This window comes from Antrostomus carolinensis, unplaced genomic scaffold (genome assembly GCF_000700745.2).
Source record: "Antrostomus carolinensis isolate BGI_N321 unplaced genomic scaffold, ASM70074v2 scaffold600, whole genome shotgun sequence".
NCBI classification, from domain to species: Eukaryota; Metazoa; Chordata; class Aves; order Caprimulgiformes; family Caprimulgidae; genus Antrostomus; species Antrostomus carolinensis.
Genome location: NW_010287490.1, coordinates 45,710 through 70,901, shown reverse-complemented (window position 1 = coordinate 70,901; position 25,192 = coordinate 45,710). Strand labels below are relative to the sequence as shown.

The 25,192-nt window shown below is 38.9% G+C and overlaps 1 protein-coding gene across 1 annotated transcript; it reads right to left on the bottom strand.

Moving 5' to 3' along the window:
* Nucleotides 1-4,871: 4,871 nt before the first annotated feature.
* GTF3C3 (general transcription factor IIIC subunit 3) lies at nt 4,872-25,192 on the bottom strand. The gene is made up of 18 exons (XM_010162922.1): nt 25,081-25,192; nt 23,977-24,075; nt 21,286-21,488; nt 20,753-20,876; nt 20,049-20,240; nt 19,620-19,785; nt 18,464-18,611; nt 16,674-16,746; nt 14,424-14,527; nt 13,648-13,819; nt 12,993-13,195; nt 12,294-12,395; nt 11,244-11,379; nt 10,359-10,596; nt 9,819-10,009; nt 9,012-9,136; nt 6,146-6,298; nt 4,872-5,196 (listed from the first exon to the last, which is right to left on the bottom strand). Exons 1-18 carry the CDS (start codon nt 25,190-25,192, stop codon nt 5,074-5,076), a joined length of 2,664 nt encoding a protein of 887 aa, XP_010161224.1. The 3' UTR covers nt 4,872-5,073.

The following is a 25,192-nucleotide window of genomic DNA, read 5'->3' as shown; positions in this document are numbered from 1 at the left end:
TAGTTGAAGCAGATGACTTAAGTCATACTCTGTAGAAGATGATTATAACACGGAGTTTTCATGCTTGTTTGACTAGGGATCAGTTCATATTTGTCATGGCTTGCTCTTCCATGTGGTTTCAATACAACGTAGCTTTAGCGCTCTTGACCAGCTTCAACAGAGCTGATTGCAAACTCCTCTGTGATCAGTGGTACTACTTATTTCTGTGAGAGCTATACATGTTATTTGTAAGACTTGCTTAGTGGGGAGGGAAGCCTTGTGTACCTCTGGAGCCTAGGAGGAGCCCAAGAACCACTGGAATTAGCTCAGTCTGCTCCTCCAGAAATTTGGTCCTAAACTGTAACTTAAGTGATTGGACTCCAGACTAATTCATGGTCACCTGAGCCTCTCCTCTGTGAAATAAATGGCTGTTCTAAGGAGTAAGGGGTGGCTGAGCACACTATTAAAGCTAACGCACACCTGAGCTTCATTAAATTGTGCTGCTTAAAAGCAGGCCTGTGCAATGTGGCTTTAGGTTTGTCCCAGTCAAGCTGGTTCCTTCAGAAATCAACTGGCACATGTGCCACACCTGCTCTGCAAAGCTGTTTAGGTGGCTTAGCATAAGCCGTGCCTCTGCCTCCACAGTGCCCTCAGGCAGACAGCAGTCAAAACTGCAATCTAGTTCTGCTTGCTGTGAACTCAGACGGTGGAGTAATCACAGCTGAAAAACAGTCTTCTCAAACAGCACTTGTGTTTACAGCGACTGAATGCTTCAGTAGGTTGCCTAACAAGGGACAAATGATTGTGACCTTTACCTCTGCACAAGGACAAAGCAAACGGCAGCTGTGTTTGCATGAAATGTGTGTTGGGCAGGGTAACAGCACCAACCACCCCTCTGTTTTCCCTCTGAGGCAGTTTTGTACCAACATAACGGTGTGCCTCAAGGGTTCTTCACCCCTTCCTTGTTCCCCAATCCCTGCTGTCTCTAAGGCCGTGCATCTGCAGTCACTTGTATACTGAAATGCAGGCTGATTATATGGCTGTGGCCATTAAAATTGGCGCTTACATTTGCATAGTGACAGTCTGTGCCAGGTTCAACACATCCTGTTGCTTCTTCTAAACCTGTTTGGGGTTTAGGGTGGAAAGCAGCAAGATCCAGTGTAATTGTGAAGGATTACTGTATCCTAGGATCTTTTAACTTTAGCATTACCTTAAGTTTTGGCTCTGCCCGCTTTAGGGAGCGATGCAGCTCAGTGGGTCACACACAGAATGGAAGAGCTGGTACAGATGTCCAGGATGTGTATTGAATTGGTTTTTACTTCAGATTTGCTCAAGTCTGATCCTGTTGACGGAATGCTCACTAGCAACTAGAGCACTTCTGGAAGCCATCTTCTAACTTGCTTTCATTTGAAAGGAAACCAGTTCGTCTGCTCAAAGCCTGCTCTGCAATGTGAACCAAAGCATGGTGAGTGGCAGCTCACCCACTGGAAACATCAGAAGTACACAATAAACAAGAACTTGTTGTTTTCTTTAAACAGCAATTTCCATGAAGTTGTAGTAATCTAACACGGCTGCCATCTGCCGGACCAATAATTCAGGTCTACATTGCTAGCCCTTCCCCAGGCTTGGTAGCTGCTAAGCCTCTCAGTTGCAGCAGTATTTGCAGTATTTAAAAATGAGTTTTCTAAGCACCAAAAAGGTTGGTTGGTTTGTTTTGGGTTTTTTTTCCCCATCAATCTGTGGCCTTCAGTGAATGTGGATGGCAAACCACTTTCTACACTTGTCAGCACTGCTATCAGGTAAGCACAAATTAAAAGGTATGATTCAGTTTTTAAAAAAATCAGTAGATGCCTCTGCGGGCAGTCTTTTAAGTGTGCCTTGAGTTAGTGTTTTATATAAAAGAGCTCTTCAGCAATAAACAGCTAACACAATTTACCATGGTTAAACCAAGTAGCTTGCAATGTATGTAGTGTGTTTGAATAAAACTTAGTGAGGCTTGAGGAATATTCCCAACGTGTTGACAGATGAGCAATGTATGTAGTGTGTTTGAATAAAACTTATTCTTAGTGAGGCTTGAGGAATATTCCTAACATGTTGACAGATGGGGCTGGCATTGATTTAAGTATTCTTTCCCTCTCAGTCTCTTGTTCTCAGTGATTTATGAAAGCTTTCCCAAAATTGTAGTGGCTGGATTTCAAGCTTTTCCTTCCTTGCTGTTTGTTCCCACACAACATTTTACATTTCAGTAAAACAGTCCATAGCGTGACGGAGAATTGGGAAGGGTGCTGGGTTCATCTTCCCCAGTGTTACATTCTTGCAAGTATCCTTAAAACAAGCTACGGCCAGGGAAGCCAAAATGTGACTACTGCATGCCAGAATGCATCCCATACAGACGCTCAGACCCCAAGAAATATTTGTGTTTCAAGCTCACAATCCCCCCATGTATCCTCCATCCCTTCCATAAAGTACAAAGATGAAGGTGCAGTACATGACCACAACTTCATTATTTGAAAAAGAATTCCAAAGTAAAGGTATGGATAACTTTATTAGCAGTAGTGCAAGTGAAACGTGGTTTGTTTAAAACTTACCTGATTCTGTCCAGGGCAGTACAGCTGTGGCCGTATACCTGAAGCCCAGATTAGCATATGTATTTTCTATATGCATCTCATGTTCTGTGCTCTGCTTTTCCTTAAGCAGGTCAGTTCACACGGGCTGAGCCTGCTTAAACTTTTTATTGGGGAGCTCACATTCCTACAGCTTCTGTTTTGTCTCTTGCTTTGTCTGAAGTCTTGTCTAGTCTAATCTGTTAACTGCTGTGCAATGACAATATAACATAATTATAATTGTAATATTGTGTAAAAGTGAAATCTAATTAAAAGACTTTATCTCATAATCATAAATGCAAGTTGGATCTAAGAAAAAAAAGTAAAAGTTCTGTCTTCATATATAGTTGGGTTTTTTCCACAAGCTTTACTTAATTTGCCTTGAGACAAGCAATATCTCTTCCTTCCAGATGCTCAAAATTTGCTAGCAGTATGAGTTTTCCAATCAATACTGACTAGGTTTAATTAAATGCAAGTTTTTGTTATTTGGTGCTAGAAAACAATTTAGATAGCAGTTTAAAAGTCATCAGCATTCAGGCTGTATTATTCCTTTTTATTTGTATGCATGCTAAAGATTTGTACGTCCTAGGTTTAAAAACTAAACTACTTCAGAATTTTAGAAGCAGTAGGGATCAGAAATGAAGCAATTAATAGTAATGTCTTGATATTGGTCAATTTTTAAGACATTTCTTAAGAAAACCCCACAGCCACCTTCTGTCAAGTCTATTTAAAATATGTACAAACACTGGGATTCTGACTCAGTTTTGGAAAAGAATAATGCAAAGGGAATCTGGGTACTGGATTTCTAGCTTCTATTTTCTAAGTGTTCAGTGCTGAGGGCTGTATTTCCTGGGACATTATGAACTTTTTTTGTATGAAGGGACAGGAGTCATTTGCTCCAAGAAGAAAAAAAAATGATGGGGTTACAAGATGTGAAGAGGGAAGCTTCAACAGAAGACTTTTTACCCCAAGATGATGCAGCAGTACAGTGCTTGTACGTACACTGGTTCAGCTCCAGTTCACACTGCAAACAGTTGGCTGTCAGGTCAAAAACAGTGATGAGGTATCACAAAGAATGAGAAACAAAATGGAGGTAAGGGAGTAATTTCTCCCTTCTTCTGCAGCTTACAAATACTCCAGGCTAACATAACTAAAGCAGTTATTTAATTTAGAGTTCTGCAGACATGGCACGGGACTTATATTAGTACTATTGCCAAGGAAAACATGCTGTCCTTGTGCAAGTTAGTGAGACGTTCTTGGTATCTGTCCCTTACCTTTGTAATTCTTGCCATGGCCCAGCGTCTCTCTAGTGAAGCAGACACGCAACATATTGGATTTAATGTTTGATTTGAGATAAAATTGCCTTACCTTTAAAATTAGCCTAGGCAACTCCATGAGACTTGTTTCTTAATCATGATTGCAATTGTGCAAAGTGATTACAGAATGCAAATACATATCAAAGTGGGCTGAAAGCAAATAGCAGGAGTTAGCTGCGATACCCTAAGTAACAAGAGTACTTGGGAGGCAACAGCATGGTTTGTTTTCTATTCAGCAAACTACCTTGATGAAAAATATTTTTCAGCCTTATTTTGCTGTAGTGCATAACATATATCAATTTCTATATATACATATAACTATATACTATTTTTTATTTATGATAAAGCATTGCATCTTGCTTCTCTTGCTGGGTTAGAAGCAGCATGCTTCCACCGTCAAATGCTACTGTTCAACTGTCCGAAATAATTAAAAACAGACCATTTGCAATGTATGTCAAATAACAGGCTGTACAATGTTATTATATTCATTTTTGCTATAAGCTATTCAATAGGATCTATGTTTGCTTAGAATGAGTAAACATTAACATCAGAGATTTTATTAACAAGTTCAGAAGAAGAACAAAGGTCACACTGATTTCAGTAAAACAGAAATCAATCTCCTTCAACTAGAACAGCTGGTAGGAATATGAACTCCTAGAAAATTCTGAATACTTTAAAGATCTTGAAATACTGAGTACTCCATCCTCTAGAGATTAGTATGAGCCCAGTTCTGCTACACTATAGTAATTTAATACTGTACATTAAAAAAATCCTCATCACCAGTGAATATGGCTCCTTGAACAGCCTCACTGGTAAGCAGCTGTAGTGTTGCACATGGTAAATTTTCCCTAAAAACCCCCACAAATCGCACTGGGCCTCGGTTTTCAGTGGTTGATTCTATGTACAAGACTGACTGTAGGATTGGAGAGGAATGCATCCAAGGAGAAGAGCGAATAACAGACACAGCTGAGCATGTCAGCGTTGTACTCGGAACAGGCAGTTTCCATCCATATGTGATACAGTTCAAGTGTCAGAAGCAGAAAAAGTCAATAAACACAGTACAAGCCACGTCTCTGGCCCTCTACAGAAACAGCTGTACATAAACCAGCTTCTCCAGCACTGCACAATGCAAAGGTTAACACAAAGTGTATCAACTGCACCTGCCACAAACCTCATCATACAACTGCGTAGGTATACAACATCTTTTGAGCCAGTCTCAGATTTCCACTGCTCTGATAAATAAGTGACAAGTTAAAGGCAGTATCTCTTCTCAAGTCTGTCTGATCAGTTTCTATTCCCTGTAAAAATAATGATTTACAAAAGTTATCTACATGCAAAAATAGTATAAAACTTGAAACATGAGTAGCAATTACAGTGGAATCAAATCACATATTCATGGTTTATGTAGGCTTTCAGCTGTACAGAAACAAAATAAGTATTCCTTGTGGCCTGCCTCTCTAATGAGTTTCCAAGTGGTGTTAATCACCAGTGTTACATAACTGCATACTCAAAACATTAGCTGTAAATTAGATAGCCAACTCATAAAACAGGAAAGTAGTATCTTAATTTGTCTTTGTATGCAAAGTATTTGTTTCTGTAATCAGAATGCAAATGCTGCCTGTATCTTCCACACGGTCAATAGGCTGCTGCTGCTTTGAACTCCCAGCGCTGACTAACACCCATGGTTCCTACTTACCAGCCCCTCCTGTTTTCTAAATACACTTGTAAGTTTTCTACCCAGCCATGCCAAAGCTGGGCAAAAACTCTCTCAAACCAGACTTTTAAATGTATGACACAACAATTAGGATGATCTAATATAGATCCATCAGAGCAAAACCATGGCTGAGCTGCACTTGAGCATTCTTGATACTGGTTCATATTGCCCCAGCATGCTGGTTTATAGTATATAAACTATACAGAGTATGCAGAAGTTCCCATTATAATTTAGTGCATGTAATATATATAAAGTTCAGCTGCTTATTCAGGTAAAGTTGTTTAGCAGCCCTTTTTGCTACTACTTCACCTATTAGTAAATGCTTCAAAAATCCCAAACCTGTGAGGTTAACATACACATAAGTGCATTAGCAGGTGACCATCAGATTCGAGCTTCCAACGACAGAGAGTTACAATACAAATTAAAGGAAACTCAACTACACAGATGTTATGTACCTATTTTAACTATGGCTGAGAAATTATTAATATTGACCTGACTTTATTCTCTGCACTTAACTTACAAAGATACAGTACCTCTAAGGTGAGAGGAGGGAGGTCAAGTACTTTTTGGTAATAGTGGATTGCCAGGTGCAGTAATCCCAGCTGGTGAAGGCCACGGCCAAGGTTGTAGAAAGACTCTTGACAAGGTCCGCGCAGGTCCAAGTACCGGTGCAGGAAGGAGAATCCCTGTACAGATATTACGCACACTTGTGAATGTTCCCTTTAAGAAGATGGCAGTACAAGTGCTGGAGAGCAGGTGTTTAAATGGATCTATTTTAACTTTTGATCCACAAAGCCATATGCAAGTTGAAGGCAAAAGCAAGTCACATTTGATTGTTGAGACTGTAAAAAAGTGCTCTGTCAGTCTCACTGCCATTGCTAACAACAGGTGGATCTTTTTAATAAATTGAACACACAGTTATTCAGTAGACTGACTTACGGCACTAACTTACTAAATATATAAGTATGTATGTGTGTGTTTATGTAATATACACACATCAGACTGGTTCATGTTCAGAAGAGCTGACTACCTTAAAAAAACATGCAGCCAAAGGACAGGCTAGAGCAAGACCTTACCTAAAAAAAATAAATAAAAAATTAAAAGATAACCCTCCCCACTTTAAAAAAAAACCACAAAAGAACACAAAAATCCCAAATATTCATTCCTTTTCCTTGACTCTTTGCCTTGGATAGCAGCAAGAAATGGTTTAATTCTACAGCCTTTCAGAATTATACAAAATTCTGAACTCCATCATGAAGTACCTATCAAAGTATTATTTCTGGAATGCAAGCGTATTATTTTCTCGATCTTGTGCTCCACATAAATATTTACTGCAAAACCAGTTATCAGGGAAATTACCAGTAGATCATTTTATAAAGTGGCCAAAAATAAACATCACTGAATAAGGGCACGAAAAATTCATATATCCTAAGCAGTAGGCAAGAGTTCATGGCCCTTCTCGAAGCCAGTAAATGTTTCACTGCCAAGTCTCCAGCAGAATGTGAAAGGAAACTCGTACCCAGCAATTGCAGTGCTGTGCCTTAACAAATTTAAAGTCAAAGCACTCCACAAGTGTTATACTTTCTTCTTTTGCTTTTAGTTTATAATGAGAATATATGCTTATATATTTAAACTACATGACTAGCAGAATGTCAGGCATACATAATTTGTTGCCAGTCTTAGTCAGAATACCCACTCCTCCTGTGTGGCATGTTGTGGATCAGACAGAGGAGCAGTTCCCAACAGGGACTATCTGGGTGCTGATGTCCCAGAAGACGTAGAACAGGGCAATGCATAAAGTGACAGTGCCCAGGCACCAGAGGAACAAATCAGTCTCATTTACACACTGACATGCTGTAAAGTGAGAGAAGTGATTTTTTTCTCATCTGAAGGATGTCACTGCCTACCAGCTGCGTATGTTATACTCTTCATGGCTTCAGGTTTCTATGCTGCTGCAAGATGAAGGGCATTAGACCAGAGCTACTTCCCATACAGAACAAAAGGAAAGACCAAGAGGCATACAGTGTGATCTTACATTAAAATGCAATGTTTCATTGGACACTGACGGAGCCCTGGGGGAAACTTAGGGGGGACAGACAGAAGAGGTGAGAAATCAAGCACATGGCTTTTTCATCCTCTTCCCACACATTTCATTTTGTTACCACTTTGGAATGCGATTATTCTGTTGTAGACAGAGGACTGACTTTCTAGGGACCATGATGGTAATCAGAGAAGATAGCTCCTTCAACATAAGGAATCAGTTCAGACACAAGCAGCTAATGATCATAATTTAGGTCGTCAGTATGTCACTGTGTCTGAATCATTAATCAACTACCACAGGAGCAAGAGAGGATGTAAAAATACCAGGTACAGCAAGCAAGAAATGAGAAGAGAGAAAGTGGGGAACTGTATCACCAGAGGGTAACATAAACAGGACACTGTTCAAGTATGTTACAAAAGGAGAATGTAGCAGCTCATACAAGAAAGACAGGCTGATTACAGAAAGAAGTGGATAAAAATACTAGAATTAGGCCAAAGTTTGCAAGTTCAGAATGTCTTAAGTTGGTTACTGACATAACGGGTCTTGTTTAGAGCAGCTGAGGACCTGCAGCTTTTGTACAAAGCAGTGCAAGCTACAGCTTTTCAGCAATTTCAGAAGTCATCAGAGCTCAGGATCCTCACCATATTCTGCTAACTCTGAGCTTGGCGGCCACAGGAATTAAAAGGTATTTCAAGTTAATTAGAATACTTGGTGGAGAGAAGAATAAATTACTTTCAAGATTCTGTTTGGGAATAATCAGCCTGGTGTTTATAACTGGATTGGCAGGTGAAAGAAAAATGGGCATAAGGAAGGTGAAAAATTGAGAGTAGGCTAAACTGGAGTTCACAAGGTCTTCACAAAGAGAGCTACAACAGGCACCCAAAAGAGGCAAGAGAAATGGAAGACAGGGGAAAAAAAAAAACAAACCACTTCCTAAGTCTGTAAAGTTTGCTCCAACCACGCACTTAATAAGACATCTCTGTGAAGGGCAGATGGCACAGACTTTACAGCACTTACTCAGAGCAAGGCAGGGCAAGAAGAAAAATCTGGAAGAAAATCCAGAACACAGCCATCAAGACTGAAATTAGCAATATTTTCACAAGCAGCTGGCAGCTGCTAACATCTATGTGAGTAATGATCGTATACACAGAGCAGAACAAGCTACATTTAACTGGAAGGAGAGGAGATTCAGATGGGTGTAATCATAGTTCAATAGCATACTCATCTGTGCTCGTGTTTTGCCACTTCCCTCCTTTTTATTAATTATGAAAAGTGATTTAAACAGTGGATGTTGTAGCCATAACTGCAAGATACCAAGCTAGGAAACACTACCAGTAAAAATAATCCCACTCTCTCACCTGTACTAGAAGAGCATGCCTTTTCAACACGTATTTCTGAGAAGCCATGTGGATGAAAGTCAAGCCAATACAAAGACTGTACAGAGGTTCAGCTGGGTTTGCACGAAAGGCTTGCACGTACTGTCCTAAAAGCAAATTATTGAATCAGGATGTTTGTTGTGAAAAGCATTCCTGAAGAATTTAAGAGCAAAAAAGAAAACCTTCAAATTAGAAGTGTGAACTAAGAAAAAAAACAGTTTAATATTCCTACATCAAAATACACAGGAAAAAAACATGAAAGAAAAATTTGTATTTTAAGCACTCCTTGGCTTCTGAAGGAAAAATGCAAACTGTGATGTCCAAAGAGAATCAGACGCAGAAGACAAACAAGGTCCTTGCTGGGATTTATATCCTGGAGGCCATACATCTTAAGTGTGACATTTGGAGGGCTTGACTGAAAGCAGAAGGTTTACGTCAAAGGCCTGCTTAAAATGTCAAAACAATTTTATTTGCTGTTTAAATCGGTCTGTTTCTGTCCTTCTTTTTCTTTATTATCCTGACCCTTCAATTATCTTTGCAAGTTGGTTATATTTGCAATGTGTGCTAAACTTGAAACATACCAGCTTAATTTTTATCAGCAAAACTCTTTAGCAATGCTTTAATTTGTGTACAAATTAATTAAAGCACCAGACCTAACACTGTGAAGCCACCTGTAATTTCTGATGTATGAAAAATAAAGTAATAAATCTTTCTCTGAAAAAAAAAAAAAAAAAACCAAAACCATTTATTTTTTTTTTTTTTTAATATTTAGAACATTAATGAAATTACCAAGAGCATGCTTGAAACTGCCAGACACAAACGCATTATGCCCGTTTAGGACACACAATGCGTGATTATCAGGATTTTTCAGCATTAAGCGGAGACAAAAGCGATGGTGACGGACATCCTGAGATTGCATAGTAACTTGATTGAATATGTTCCATAGCTGAGGTTTATTGACATTTTCCATTACCATGATTCTACAGAATGAAAAGTATACAAGAAATTAGTAAACACAACAACAAATACTGTATCTGTAATAGAACCTCAACAGCCCAGGGAGGATAACAAAGAAGAGACACTTGAGGGGCAGGTGAGGCAAAGTTGAGAGTGAAAGACAGAACCAGTGGTTCTTGCCAAATCAGCCAACCTACTGCATTCTGCATGTTTTGGAATCAAAGGCTATCAGAAAGCTCCTTTAGCTTCAACAGCCTTATCTGATTTAGGAAAGCATCAGCCTGCCTCCTTTAGCAACATTTTCAGCAGCATGACTACAGCCTCAGCGGAAGCAACTACCGAAGAGATTGCTCTGCCTTCTCAGTACCCCACCTGATGTAGTTGTACGCTTTTCTGAAGTTCTTGTCCAGAATGGCAGCAGAGAGCCCAAAGTATTCCAGCTCCTTGCGCTTTTGTCTATCATCGTAAAATGAATAATATTCCAATGAGGAATCCACTAGTAGCTCTGCCTCCTTGTACCGGGAGAGGTCACACAAGGAATATATAGCCTTCAGGAGGAGGTTCCACCAGTCATCTTTTGTCAGAACGCTCGTGAGAACAGCAAAAATTGCTAAAAATATTGAAGTCAGTAAGTTGAGAAAATTAAAAGGAGAGAGCTGAACTTTTAAAAGGTACATACGTCAAACTGATCTTTTCAAAAACTCTCAGCAATAACTCTCAGGTAAAATGTAAAATATTTACTTTTTTCAGTTTAAGTGTAGTTTGTAAAATACCAGCAAAAAAACCAGTCAAAACTTGGAACAAATGGCAAGAAATACACACAGTTCAAGTTGTAAACATACTACATGAATGCATTATGGTTACTCTTCCTAATCTACCTAATGGTGTTTAAGAATCTGTAGTCTGGCTCAACTAAGTCTGGGACAGTTTAAAAAAAAATCACACCACTTAAAAAATGTGTTTCTGTTATGTTCTAGATTTGTGTGTATTATATTTGCACTGAGGAGAATGTTGGATCACATGATCTCTAGAGGTCCTTCTCAATCTAAATTATTCTGTCATCTTACTATTTTACTCTGAATGGGGATTGTTCCCTTAAGTTATGTTACCTTGATTTTTGATGCCTTCTTTGTCCTAGAAATAAAGCAACGTTAACATGAACTGCACAGATTCAGCATGCACAATAGTTACGTTTACTTCATTGTTCACAACTAAGGAGTTCATCTTGTTGCTTTGTTTTTAATAAATATTTGTTACCTTTCGCATCACAATTTGCTGTCTCTTGGTCGTCATTGTCAGAAATTTTATCCCTTGACACCTTAATAAGATAGAGGTGTCTCTCTCCAGACTTGGAACTAGATATCAAACACACCTGAGCTCTGCTCATTGCTACCTAGAAACAAATTTAAGGGAAGCATTTCAGATTACATTCATACATCCTATGACAAAGGCAGCTCTGTGGCCAATCCATCTTGCTCACATTGCATGCCAAAACAGTCTGCAGCTTAGAAATGCAACAACAGAGCAAGATCATGAGACAGAACATTCCCAAGAGAAGCATTATCTCTGCATTGTCTCATGCTCCAGTGCAAACTGGGCTATGCAAAAGAAAGACACAAACTCTTTAAATGACTTAAAAGACTTTTCCTGGGATTGGAGCATTCCTGTGCATGCTGAAATCAAAACTCTTTGCACAGAGGCATAACAAGAACAATGCCTTTCTGTAGCAGTTTCAGAAATACATGAATAGTCAGCTATGCAACCAGTGAAATACAATAGTAATGGCTCTGACCAGACGGATAAAATTGAGGTCTAAATATTCCCCTTCCTCACTCCCTATTTAAAAAGAAACAAACAAAAATTAACACAAAACCCACCACCATTGTATATACTGGTTAAACAAATTCTTCTTTGCTCATTTTATCACAAGAAAATATATATTTTTTTTTTAAATTAAGAAATTCAAAAGAAAATTGTTGACATAGAAGCCAGTATCAACATTTCAAGAAAGCACTAAACTGACTGCTGAAAAGGTAGGAAGCCACTTTAGTATTCAGTGTGTTCTGTGAACACTGAGAAACAGGGACTGGAAGTCACTGTACTAAGAACTATACACACAAGCAGTCCTCTATTCTGAACACTATACACAGGATAGAGACTCCCTGCAAGGTTATTATCTAACAAAATTATGAAACTATTTGCACATATAAAAAACCACTAGCTTTCCTCCCGAGTTTGTTTGTCACTTGTCTTAACCCAACTCACAGCTGTCCAGTGTCTTAAAGTGTAGCTGTAAGACTGGCTTACCTTCAACAGCATGGCCAGCATTGTAAGTAAAGTGTCGATGTAACCGTACATTTTCCCTTGGGAATACAACAGTGTCGAACGATGGAGGAGCAGCTTTAATTCCTAGATAATAATGAACATTATTATTCAACCTCTTGCACAGAGAGTGAGTTTATAAAACAAACAATTTTGACTCAATACAGTACTAATAGGATTGTAAAAGCTCCTAGAAAGCTGTAAGAATCTTAGCAGCAGTAGGTAAGATCTCCCTAAACTGCCCTGCAGTAATTACTGTTTCAAATTCTCAAATTTCAGAGATATTTGGCACAACTCTTACTACAGTGAAGTGCTGCTGCAGAGGGAATGCAGAGCCTTTGCTACACCATCAGTTACAATCAGCAGAGGCCAAACCATGTAGCTTGTACGTAGCAACTGCTGATCAACTTGATGCAAAGTGACTGACGTCAAGACTGGCTCTCAGTGGCCAAGAGGTTGTACCTCACACAAAAACAAACAGGTGGGACAGGGGAAATACTGATAAAATGGTCAGGGAGAAAAAGCCACGAGAACTCACCCCTGGTACTCCGTGCTCTGAAGGCTCATCATGCTCTAGATAAGTAAGTCTCAATCCCTGGTCCTATATAGTTGACATACTTCAAGCCTACCATAGTTTAACAGACTAATATAGCCTACACTGGAAGCACAGAACACTACACCCACCTGCTGGGCAGCGTTAGCATCCTGAGCCAGTGTATCTGGATCATACATCGGTTCCAGAGCCTCCAGAGCTTTTTCAGGTCGGCCCAGCTGCTGCTGAAGCGTTGAAAGTGAGATTCTTGCATCCAGATGTAATGGAGCAAGATCAACAACTTTGGCATAGCTCTCAGCAGCACGTTCCATGTGTCCCAAAGCCTTCAAGCACTCTACAAATACCATAAACAACACAATACACTTAAATGGCAGAAAAAGAAGGTTTCAAAGCTTGCAAAATCATTAACATATTTTTCAGATACTTTTTCAGATAAAACCATCAAACATGTATTATTAAAGTGAAAATATTCAGAAATAGGTACTGATGCACACACAGTTTCCTTTAAAATATCATCAGTTGACACAGGATGGAATGCAGAATAGATGCTGTTTCACTTACACAAAAATTAAGTATTTTTAGCCAAATTCAGCCTATATGAAGAACAAGAAAATGCTCCATGACAGGGTTCTCATAATAAACTCCAACTGTAGTTTTGCAAATACCAATTATCATTCCATATGTGAATCTAAAATTCCCATGATCTTAGATAAAGGTCTCTGGAAATACTCAGCACTGTATTATCATCTCTCAGTACCACATTTCAGCAGTCCTGCTTATTCTCACCCGCATGCCGAAGCCAGACAACAGCCAAGTTGTATCGTTCTGAACAGACAAGGGAACTCAAGAGAGGCAGTGCTGAGTTGTATTCTCCAACATCCAGAAATGCCTCTGCAACATCCAAATACAAGTCACCCATTTCTTCTGGATTTTGTTCCACCAGAGTGGTCAAGAGAGTCTTTAAAAAAACACACAAAACTCTAAAAGCACAAATAACCAATGAGAACATTTCTTTAAGGTATGGTTATTGGAAGCTTACATTTTTATGCTATGATTTCTATTCCATTTGCATTCTGAACTGCACTTCCTTTATTTAAATGTTAGTTTAAAAGTTAAAAAATAAAGATCTGAATTTCAGAACTCTGGAAAAAGCCACACATTTCTATTCTAGACATTTCACATCCAATGGCTGAAAGTGCCATCAGTGAGGAGTGCTCTTTATGAAAGAACAGCCTTCAGATTTAGTAGGGCTTTAAAATGAAAGCGAAGATGTGCTCCTTAGCATCCAATAACTTCGCAATGTGGTCCTGGGCCTGTCACAGCGCACAGGCTGTGATATATTGTGCTTAAGTGATACTTCCACTGGAGGCATAATTTATAAGGACAAAAATAGTATCTCTGCTATTGCAGGTTTGCTAGGTTTCTCTCTTGGTGTGGGAGGGAAGCAAAAAGAATCTCCACAGCTCTCTCTCAACAACCACAGTCATATGAAGACAGGAAAAATTACTTGCTTTGGTAATTTATTAGAACATTCTCTAACTTCTGAGTTGGTTTGTACTTACATTGAGTGGCTCTAGGATGTTCAAGTGAACCAAGCACACCATCAGCTTGACCGTGATGTCTATGGGAACGCCCTCGGGTATGCAACAGCTGACCTTCTGCACAGCTGTGAGAAGATAAATAATTTCTTTCTGAACCCACAGGCTTTAACAAGCACTTCACAAGCTCCACATCCCCTCCAGGCCACCTTCAGCTCCACCGAAGAAAGTGTATTCTCATTGACTCTAGCAAATGTTGGTGCAGGCCTGGCCTCTCCCCTTCTTTTAGATCTTTCCTGATAGATGGAACAACTTCTTCCTACTGTCTCTGATCCTAATAACTTCACCTGAAGTATCAACTGCTGTCAGTCTGCATCAAGTTCAACAGCAGGATCCCACAGGATGTGCGTAGAGCCTTCACCCTCCCAAGATGTGCTTGCTTCATAAAGCTTTCCTTTACCCATTTATCCACCTGTACCCTCTTCTCCTTGCTTTCTGAAGGAAATACCCTCTATTACAGTATTGGTTCTTAAGAAGTGAAGTCCTGTGTACCAGGAATGTGGCTGTATACATTGCTAAACTGCAGGGAGAACTTACACAACACAGAGACCAAATGCAATCTGATGAGAGTGCAAATAGGAGACGAAGCAGTTACCCATGGCAATGCTAGCAAATCTAAAGTCACACAGTAAAACTCCGTTATTATATTTCCTTCCCACGCAGTCATGACACCTCCTTAACCACACTGTTTAAGTTCTCCTTCAACTTACATTTTTACACCAGACATTTAATGGGTGAATTCTATAACCTGAGAAACTGTGATTTCCAACATAAGGCTTCCCTATTACCTTCTACATCCACATCCAACTTACTGCCAATCACAACATGTTAGATTAATTCATCATTCTTTGAACATCTTAACACCCAGCATAAGAGTCACTATTCACCTGATGATAAATTCCTACAAAATCAAAAATTTTATTTTCAAAGTGGGTAAGCCCTGGGAGAATGCTTTTGGCGTTGGTGGCTGGCTGGGTTAGAAGTAAGTTCTGAGCAAGGAAGACAGTAGTCAAGAAACCTTTTCTGGATGGAGCCTTATTTCTCTCCTGTTAGAAATCTTTTCCAATTTTAATGACTGCATTTCTGGTTCCTGAGCTTATGACCAGTTCATAGACTTGTACAAAATTAAAAAAAAAATAAAAAGTACTTACCTGCAGCACTGGATTCAGCCGCTGCATGGCTTTGGTCATCAGTCGTTGCCTCCTGGCTTTCCTGAGTTTCCACCGTCCCTGTATCTTTTTAAAGAGATTAACAGATTACATTAGTAGCACCAGCTAAACCAAAAGTTAATTGCTTTTGAATCTATAATCGATTAGTAGCTTACTCTGAAAAGTGGAGCAGGAAGCATTGGAAAAAGGTTATAAATCAACAGAGGGCAGAGAACCAAGCTCTTGGGTAGTTCAGAAGCTTTCTCTTAAGAAATTACACACCCCAAGTAACTTGGCAACGCTGTTATAATTCCTAGACTCATTATAGCTTTGCTTCTTACAACTTATATGTTAAAAGTCACTATCAGGACAATTGTTCATTGATCAACTGTATTTTTACCTGGTCCATTAAAGCAAAAAGCCAACAGAAGTACCTTATACCTACTCTCGGTTTGTACCAGATTGCTGACACCACCAACCAGTTTAATCATAGAACAGACTGCCTGCTTATGGAGTTGGTACACTGTAATCAGTCTACAGTCCAAACAAACATTTTCAGACTTAAGCAACAGCTTTCTCAAAGCAGGTTTCTCAAAGACAACCTATTTTTTTCAGTTGCAGGCTAACACCCCTAGATTTGTATATACCAAAACATTTAAATGTTTAGTAACAGGAGTAGGATCTATGAAGAATATTAGTCTCAGGTCAAAGGTTGATATTCTTGAGCAGAGATGCCACTGAGCTTATCTAATTTTTTTTTTCAGAAGCTATTTAGCTGGCAGAAATAACTAGTCTGATGTGAACACTCAGAGGAATGTTTAGAACCTTAAAAGGCCTCCAGTTGCCTGGAGAGCAGTCCTTGTCCTTAATGAGTCAGCAGGGCTAATTGGACATCAGAGTAACTCCTTATAGAAAGCTGAGGTCATGCCATGGAACTCATTAAAAACATTGAAAAGTTTCAAAAGAGAAAAGCCTGTCAAGACACCAAAATATACCCATGAGCCAAAAAGGTAACGGAAAGAAAGATGAACAACAGGGTCATACCAACCGCTTGTTAGCTACTTACCTTTTTTCTCCTCAGTTGGACATTTTTCTGATACTTTCTTTTCAAGTACAATTCCTGTAAAATCTGTAATAACCTAAAACAGACGAGTAACTTGGATCATTTTAAAGATTTAAAGGATATATGGAATAATCAGTCTACATGGCAGTTGTTTTAGACATCACAAAACTTATGAGAAGAAAAGCTGCATTCATTTCATAGGAGGTGAATTAACTAGTATTGAGTTTGATCATCTTATGTCCTTGCCCACTGTTTTTGGGCTACTTAGGTGATCCAGACAGCATCTCTTCAGCAAATACAACAGTTATTTTCATCACAATCATAAAAGTTTTTAACCTTTAGAGCTTCTTTTAATGCTTTTTGGAAGACAGAAAAAGAAAGCAAAGCACCAGGTAAACAGCTAAGCTCTCCACAGATCTTTCCAAAGTGCTCTAAGGATTCCTCAGCCTAATGCACTGCCAGGAAACTGTACGGTTTGTCTCCGTTAAAAAAAAAAAATAAATAAATAAATAAATTCACAGCTACATATGGACATTTTACAACAGTCCTGGTCAGACATGTCATGACCTCATTAAAACTAGTGTAATTCAACAGAACAACTAATTAAAAAAATAAAAATCAAAGACAATTCACTTGCCAATGGGGAGCTGCGAGGGGGGAAATGCACAAGTGTAAAGGACTGTTGGTCTAAGACCCAATACAGTTCGGTATTTTTGTTCATTAATTGTAAAGTAAATATTTAAGTCATTACTGTTGCCAAAACAAGAGGGATAAACACAGAGTACATGGCCCTTAGAGGAACATACCAGATGATTGTATTAAGGTAATTATTTGTTAAGGGTTCAATTTACCAGCTCAAATAGAGATTCAGCTATCTAGGAAGAAGAATCACAGGAACAGACCTGAGGAGAACCATCAAGAACAAACAGGGGAACAGTTCTATGACTGAGTACTGTATTAATAAATCTGGCAGATGAATACTGTGTACATAATATTGTCTGATTTTTAAAATGGGAAGAAGTACAGAGAAGGGTCAGAGAAATTGTTTGCAGGCTAGTGACACCTTACATGGATGGAGAGATACCTAAATAAAATCTTAAGGAGAAAATAAAAAGAGGTAATTAATATTAGCAAATAAGAACGTTCACAAGAAGAAAGTCCCAACTGTTAGTGTCTCTTCAGTCCACCTGGGAAAACATAACAATGGCCAGATCCTAAAGACTTTCCTCTCAAAGCCAGACCAAATCAACTGGGAAACACGCCTCAAAGGTGAGGGTTAAAAGTCACTAGAACAAATTTGGAATGAACAGGTAAACTATCTTCTCCAATTCCCGATGCCTTAGAGTCAAGACGTATTGTCTTTCTGGAATACGTGTTTGATGTCGAATGCATCAATTATTAGCCACAAGGTAAGTATGCCAGATAAAGCACAATATTGGAACCACTAGACCATTCCACATCCCCCTTTCAAACTTCAACTTAGAGAATGGCCTTTGCTGGTAGCACTCACAAAACCAGCTCGTAGGTCTTCTCTGGCTACTAAGGTTATGGCAACTGTAGAGAAGGAGAGGAAGGATGCCAAAATTTTAAACCTGGAACAGCATATGAGTCTAACAGCTCCTAACCTATTAAATCAAGCTGTTAACTTCAATGCTAATTACTTCAGAACTAATAGAAAGCAATCTGTATCTGATCAGCTCTATCACTATAGAAGCATGACCATATATAAACTGTCCCTCCGACTGGAAAAGAGGTGTTGAACACAACACAGAAATGCATTTGATTCTCCATACCGCCAACGCTTTGTCATACTGCTTGGAAGAAATATATAGTTCAGCTGCGATATTAACGTCTTCCATGGAGACAAGGCTCTGGTGTTTAGTTAAGGCTTCTTCTATTATCTCAATAGCAGAGGTCACATCATTGGCTTCATAATAACTCCTATAAAACACAGACATGATAGACTTAAGTATTTAAGATAAATGACAGTATGTACTTTGAACATTAGCAAAATGATTTTCATCTTTTATTTTTGTCTATTTCCAAATATTTTTGTTACAAAAGACAGTGAGAAAGAGAGTATTTTTCTTTTCTTACAGCTGTTGACAATTCTTATGTATTTCAAATAATTACGATTATTTTCTGCCTTGTATGTTAGGACATTACTGGAATTTTCATTACAATATCCCCCACCTCAAGCCAGGTATCGATGTACTGCATTAAGCTGGTTTCAGAAAAGTCTTCAATAATAATATTGTTACAATACACTTCCTTGCACTTTTTTGGTGCTTTTCACAACCATGAAGTTCAAAAGACTTAAACTGCTTTGAAACAGGCCAGTGACAGCTTTCTGCAAGATATGCATGAGAAAGCTGAGACATAAAGTAGTTAAACAACTTACTAAAAACTATGATAAGAGAGCTACACCACAAGCCTCCTCTGTCTCAGGCAAGGTTCTATGACTTGATCTGCTCTCAGTAGCAGAAAAGGGGAGGAGGCAGACTTTTACTTGCTCCAGAAATGAATCACAAATTACTTAAGAACTACATTCTGTTGCAGATGGTTTGTGTTTCAGATTGAATAGTTTGTTTCATGCAGATTTGCTGGCGATAAGTTCCCAGGTCTCTAGTGATATTACACAGATGAAAAACGTATTGCATTTGTATGCCATTGGCATTTTTTCAGTAATTAGTACGTGCATTTTATTCTCTTACCTAAGAGAACACAACACTTCTAAGATGATTTATTGATCCTACACAGGAGAATTTCCACACCTCAGGCTTCAGAAACATCACAATAGTTGGGGGGGTGCACGCTTGTGTGTGGGTCACCCCCAACATTCCTTGATTTCAGCTACATGCCCAGCTTGAATCAGCTGCAAAGCTTATTAAGACTAATGTTTGAGAAACTCTGGAAAACCAAATCACACTGTTTTTAAGTCCAACTTACTTTGCCATGTCTCTAGCCAACTGCATGAAGCGCTCTCCATCAGAGGGAGACAGGAGATTCAAAATACGCCTGTAGCCATCCATAGCCATCTTATGTTCCCCCAGCTGTTCATACAGGCTTGATCTTTCCCATAGATAACGCACGTTGGTTGGGTCGTATTTCAGAGCTACAAGAAGAAAAAGCCTATTAGTAGCCTAGTTCAGGAAAAGGTAACAATGGACTAGATGAATTTGAATGGACATGCACAAGCTTTTTGTAAGAAAAGCACATCCTATATTAAAGATTCCTGACTCTTTCACCAAAGTCTGGACAGACGTACCAGAATCTTAGCAAACTGCAACAAACTGAATTAGAAAGCAGAAGAAAACAAAATTATTACCATTAGCACCTTTCATTTATTTTTAAATATTAAAATGATGGTTACACTACCTTTTGTGTAGCAAAAAACAGCCTGTTTAATATTGTCCTGTTCCAGTGACATTTCTGCTAGTCTAACCCATTCCTCAGTATCACTAGGATTTAAGTGAGCTGCAATCAGTTCAAACTGTAACGACTTCTCCATATCACCCTGGTCTTCATAGATCATGGCAAGAGTGGAAAAAGGCTCATGAGCAAGAGGAGCTGTGTAAAGACAAAAAGAATGATTAAGAACTATTGTTTTAAAATCACCTTGAAATCAAGTAACTTGCTGTTCCGCAAACAACAGGTATCAGAAGTATATGAAAAATCAACACTGCTCTGTTTAAATACAGAAAAAAGTTGCAGACGAGCTTCCAATACCTTTTCACAAATTATTAAACAGCCTGGCTGAACCTAATGACAACCATTTATAGCATTATTCTACACTGGAAATCATGCTGATGTTTATAACTCGGTTCTACAAAGACAATAAAAACAAACTGCGTAAAGCTAAGCAAAGGCCCAGGCCTCTGCAGAATCAGGGTGCCTGTTTCTTTTTATAAGCAAAATAATAAAGGAAATGCACTATACGTTCTTAATTCTACACTATTTATACAGTGCCTTTCCTTGTACTGAGTACTTTCATCATCAGTGAAGCCACACTGAATTTTCCTGATGCTCATGGCAATTTCATCCCTTCCTTAAAGCCAAAAAGTTTTGCCACTCTAACATACCTTGTCGAATGATTTCCATGCACATTAGAATAGCCTCCTCACGTTCTCCTCGAGCAAACCTGATATTGGCCTCTCCCATCAGACCCCTCAAGGCACGAGGAAGCTTGCTGCGAGGTCTCTTCTCCTAAATAGAAAGGGATATTGTTTCTACTGAGGATGCAGCTGTGCCCAAATTCAGGAGACATCAGTCACACTTATGCTTAACACAACCTAATAACAAGTTATTTAAGTACTAGTGATATTTAAATGACTGACCAAGTAATTTGATCATTTTCGTAACTGACAGAGTAACTCTGATATCTAACACAAACACAATCCGCACGCTGGAAAAACTCACTTCATTATTTTTGAAAGTTTTCAAAGAGTAATTTTCTAAAAAACAAAGACAGGCCACGCCAGCATAAGCAGAAGTACCCTACACAGAATTCCTTTCAGACAAGTTTCTCAACAAGTAGTTAAAAACACACAAATTGGCATTTATGCACTATGCTTCAGGAGATACAGGGAAGTTGCAAGGAAGTTTAAATACTTGCTTTCATCATTTTCTTGGTCTCTCGATTCAGTACCATCTCCAACACAAAAACATCTCCAGCTGTGGGTTGTTCAGTAGTTTCTTCTTCCTCTTCTTCTTCCTCGTCCTCTTCTTCCTCCTCCTCCTCCTCCTCCTCTTCATTTTCCCCAAGCATGGATGCAAAGACCCTATGAACAGATTTACTGACGCCATCTGAAGTTTCTCCTGGTTAAGAAAGAAGCAAAAAAGGTTTATGATATAATTGAGAGTACACGCTGCTTATCAGGACAAGTGCAGAGAAAACAGAATTCTTGGTAATTAGTAGCCCACTTTAAACATCTATTCTGTAATAAAAAGGCCTGCAAAAATGCAGGAAAACTATTAACAACCTCTTTGGTTTTAAAACTCTGCATTATTCACCACTAATACTTAGCATACCCCAGCCTCTAACATTTTTTGGATATTTGAAATGAATGCATGAAGGAAAACACAGAAAAAAGCAACAGTTTATTCAACATTTTTCTCAATCCATCTCTCTCCACCCACAAGAGAGAAGAGAAGTATATTAAGCAATTTTCGAGCACTGACCTGGTTGGATGGAATAAAGCTTTTCAGCTGAAGAGGCTAAATGAGCAGACAATTATGCTCAACAATAATGCAGCAACTAATTTTAAGAAGTAATTTAAAACAAGATCATGTAACCATTCTATCCACGACAAAAAGTACCTTTTAATGTGTATAAATGCAAAATCCAGATTATTCAAATTTCTCCAGAAGAAGAAATAACAAAAATTCATTAAAACAAATAAGAATATGATGCTATATATAAAAAATAAATACGCTTAAAGCATATAATTTAAAATATTTTCAAATTTTTTAATTACAACTTTTCATTACTAAATTAATCCAAGGTTATGACCACCCATAAGTCTGTATCTATGCAAAATATCATAATAGGGAGTATTGAAAGGTTTCAGCTGGGGGACTGAGCATCTAAAGGTTTGATAAAAGAATAACCACAGTATCAAGCTGGGATTGAAAAAATAAATCTGTCATGTATTGCCTATCTACAAAAAGGAACTGAGTACTACACCTGAGTTTATAGGGGTTTTTGGTTACTTTTTTTCTGACTTTGATATTAAGCATCTAAAAATGAAGACTTTTCTTTCCTCCATCCAAAAAACCCATATAAAATTCTTAATTTAATTTCTCTTATTTCAGTCTCCTTGGCTGCAGGAATCATCTGAAGATTCATGTATCAAAAATGATGTTAACAATGACCTTTTCTAATATTTTACTTCTGAATATCCTATGTCTGAACCTAATAGCAACTCTTTAAACAGTGAAAAATATTATCAATGCTTCTTTGATTTCTGAGTGCTCTTGAGACTTCTGTGTTCTCTGGAGGAAGAGCAGAAGTAGCACTATCACACAAATCTATAAGGATATGTTTTTTCTTAGATACAAGATGACATGCATGGAAAAACATGGAACAGACTGAATGGAATACAGAGCACTGAAGAACAGCTTGGAAGTATTTAAAAAGGAGGAGTCAATAAGGAATCACAGATATCTGGCTCCAGTCACACTTCCAGTGTTCATTTTCTGTCCCTCTAGGATGATGTCTGGCCATACTTTCAAAATCGAGGCATCACTGACACACGTTTTAGGCAAAACAATTTAATTTAAGACCTATTCCTGAAATTTAAGAGAAGACTAAAAAAAAAGAACAAACCTCAGAACAAAAGAACCAACACAAAGAGATAAAAAATTGCACTTTGCTATCTCACAGCATTGGCAATCCCACAAAAATATGTCCTGATGGGTGCATGGAGTACAGCTGAAGAGAAGGTGTCTGAAACACATCACAGCACTCTCAGTCCCAAGCTCAAATCCAGAACCTAAGGCATGGGATCAACAAGCACTGACACAAACTAAAGAGAGAAGTGCTGCTCCTACCACTTCCTGCAAGTCCTTTCACTATGTAGGAACCCCAAGGAAGTTAAGTTTATTTTGCTAAGGCATCTAAGGAGATATTACCATCCCAGTAACAGCACAAAGAAAGCCAGCCAGGGAATCTGTAGCTAGGAATATCCAGCAGAAAATAAGAAGAGAAATAAACATAGGCACTCTAAACAACCCTAAGGATAACTGAATAGGTAAAAAACCCCAGAAAACGACAAAAAAAACACACAAAAACCCAAAAAGAAAGAGGAAAAAAAATAAACTCCACTTTTTAGGTATTTTATGTCACTTTGGATAACAACGGAAGGTGGCAACACTCAAACAGTAGAATCAAATACTCTGAAACACTCAAGTCTTAGCAAAAGATTAGCAAAGAGATAAACAAGAAAAAAATACAAAACAGAAGACTTTCTGAGTCAAGTTAAAAACTTGAAATTATTTTTAACTTTAGAGAGAGTAAATAATTGAGACTATGTGGTTAAGAAGCCAGGAGGGGAAAAACGGAGGGCTTCCCATAAAAAGATGACCAGTTGGCCAGATACAGCCCCCTAAAAACAATGAACAAAGTTAAAGCCCTGGCTATGATTCAGAACATCCTACAAACATAAACATTCTATGAATGTGCTTCAACACCCCCAGGTTCAAAAGAAGTATCCAGGTATTTCTAAAATGTCAGCTACCAAAGAGCAAATGCTTTCAATGACCTTTTAAATACATATTTCACTGAAATAATTATGTTAATGTTTACCATCAGTTTCATCCTGACTTTGGGATTTTCCAGATGCTTTTCTGGATGAAGATGGAGCCTCTACATCTTCATCGGCATTCTCCTCAGCAGACGCATTTTCTCCATCCTACGCACACCAACAATATTAGTGATCAGCTCTATAACATGACTCATTCCTATTTCCCCCAGTATTTACAATTAGCATTTAGACTTTTACGGGTTTCCAGTTTTTGCACTGCTAGTGAAGCAGGTGGAATAAGCATTGTATTTTTAAACGAACAAAACCCAGCATTACTTGCTTTCAAGACATTTATATTCTTATTGATCTGAGGTGACTCAGATGGTGATTGTTCATATTACTTTTGACTGAAGAGACTAGTCCAATGTTTATTTGGCACTACGGTGAGGTAAGATGACATGCTTGACCTTATTTTAAAAAGTTACAAATGTGTGACAAATCCTTTTAGAAGCTTGCCTTTTTAAATACAGAATGAAATATCAAAATAGTGCTTGTTAATCCAGTAAGAAGGCTGTACTAGAATGTCTCTTGTCCTCCTGTGACTGCTGAGTTCCGCTGAATTTGCTCTCTGGAGACCAGGTAATACAGAAATTCAGTTGCATTTTGACATAAAAGATGGAGAAGTTGAAGTGAACTACAACATTCGAACCAAGCATATCGAATTCCTCAAAATACCTCCATGTCCTCACTATTAGACAGAAAGCTGTGTCTCCCTGGATTTACTGCAGCCAAGAAGCCACAAGGATTATGAGCAGGAGTCAAGCTCCAGCCTAAAGAAGAAGTTAATTACGGTGCCACTGGCTTCTGCCGGGCCCAGGGACGCAGGGCACAGCGGCACGGAGCAAAGCGCTGCCCTCTGCGCCCCTGAGCAACTCGCTCTACCAGCACCTACGGACCCTTACAAAGTAATTTCTTACAGTTTTTGCACAGAAATTAACAATTCCCGATACGGTAATCAACAGCCGAGGGCAGCAGCACTTAGCGCAAGCCCCCAGGCAGGCAGAGGCGAGAGGCAGAGGCGAGAGGCAGCCCCGCTGCTGCTGAGGCGCTCCCAGCGCTGCTGTCATGGCGGGAGCGGGCCGGGCCGGGCGCTGCGGGTGTCAGGCGGCGCAGACTCACCTTCTCGCGGCTCTTGCGCTCCTCTCGCCGCCGCTCGAACTCCTCGAAGGAGATCTTGCCCTCCAGGTAATCAATCAGCTCCGGGCTGAAGCCCGACAT

Coding starts and splice junctions, on each gene's coding strand:
- GTF3C3 (XM_010162922.1), bottom strand. CDS start 25,192: ATGTCGGGCTTCAGCCCGGAGCTGATTGATTACCTGGAGGGCAAGATC. Junction 20,241..20,752: donor CATGGAAATCATTCGACAAG/GTATGTTAGAGT, acceptor GTCTTTACACAG/CTCCTCTTGCTCATGAGCCT. Junction 19,786..20,048: donor TGTTTTTTGCTACACAAAAG/GTAGTGTAACCA, acceptor TTCTTCTTGTAG/CTCTGAAATACGACCCAACC.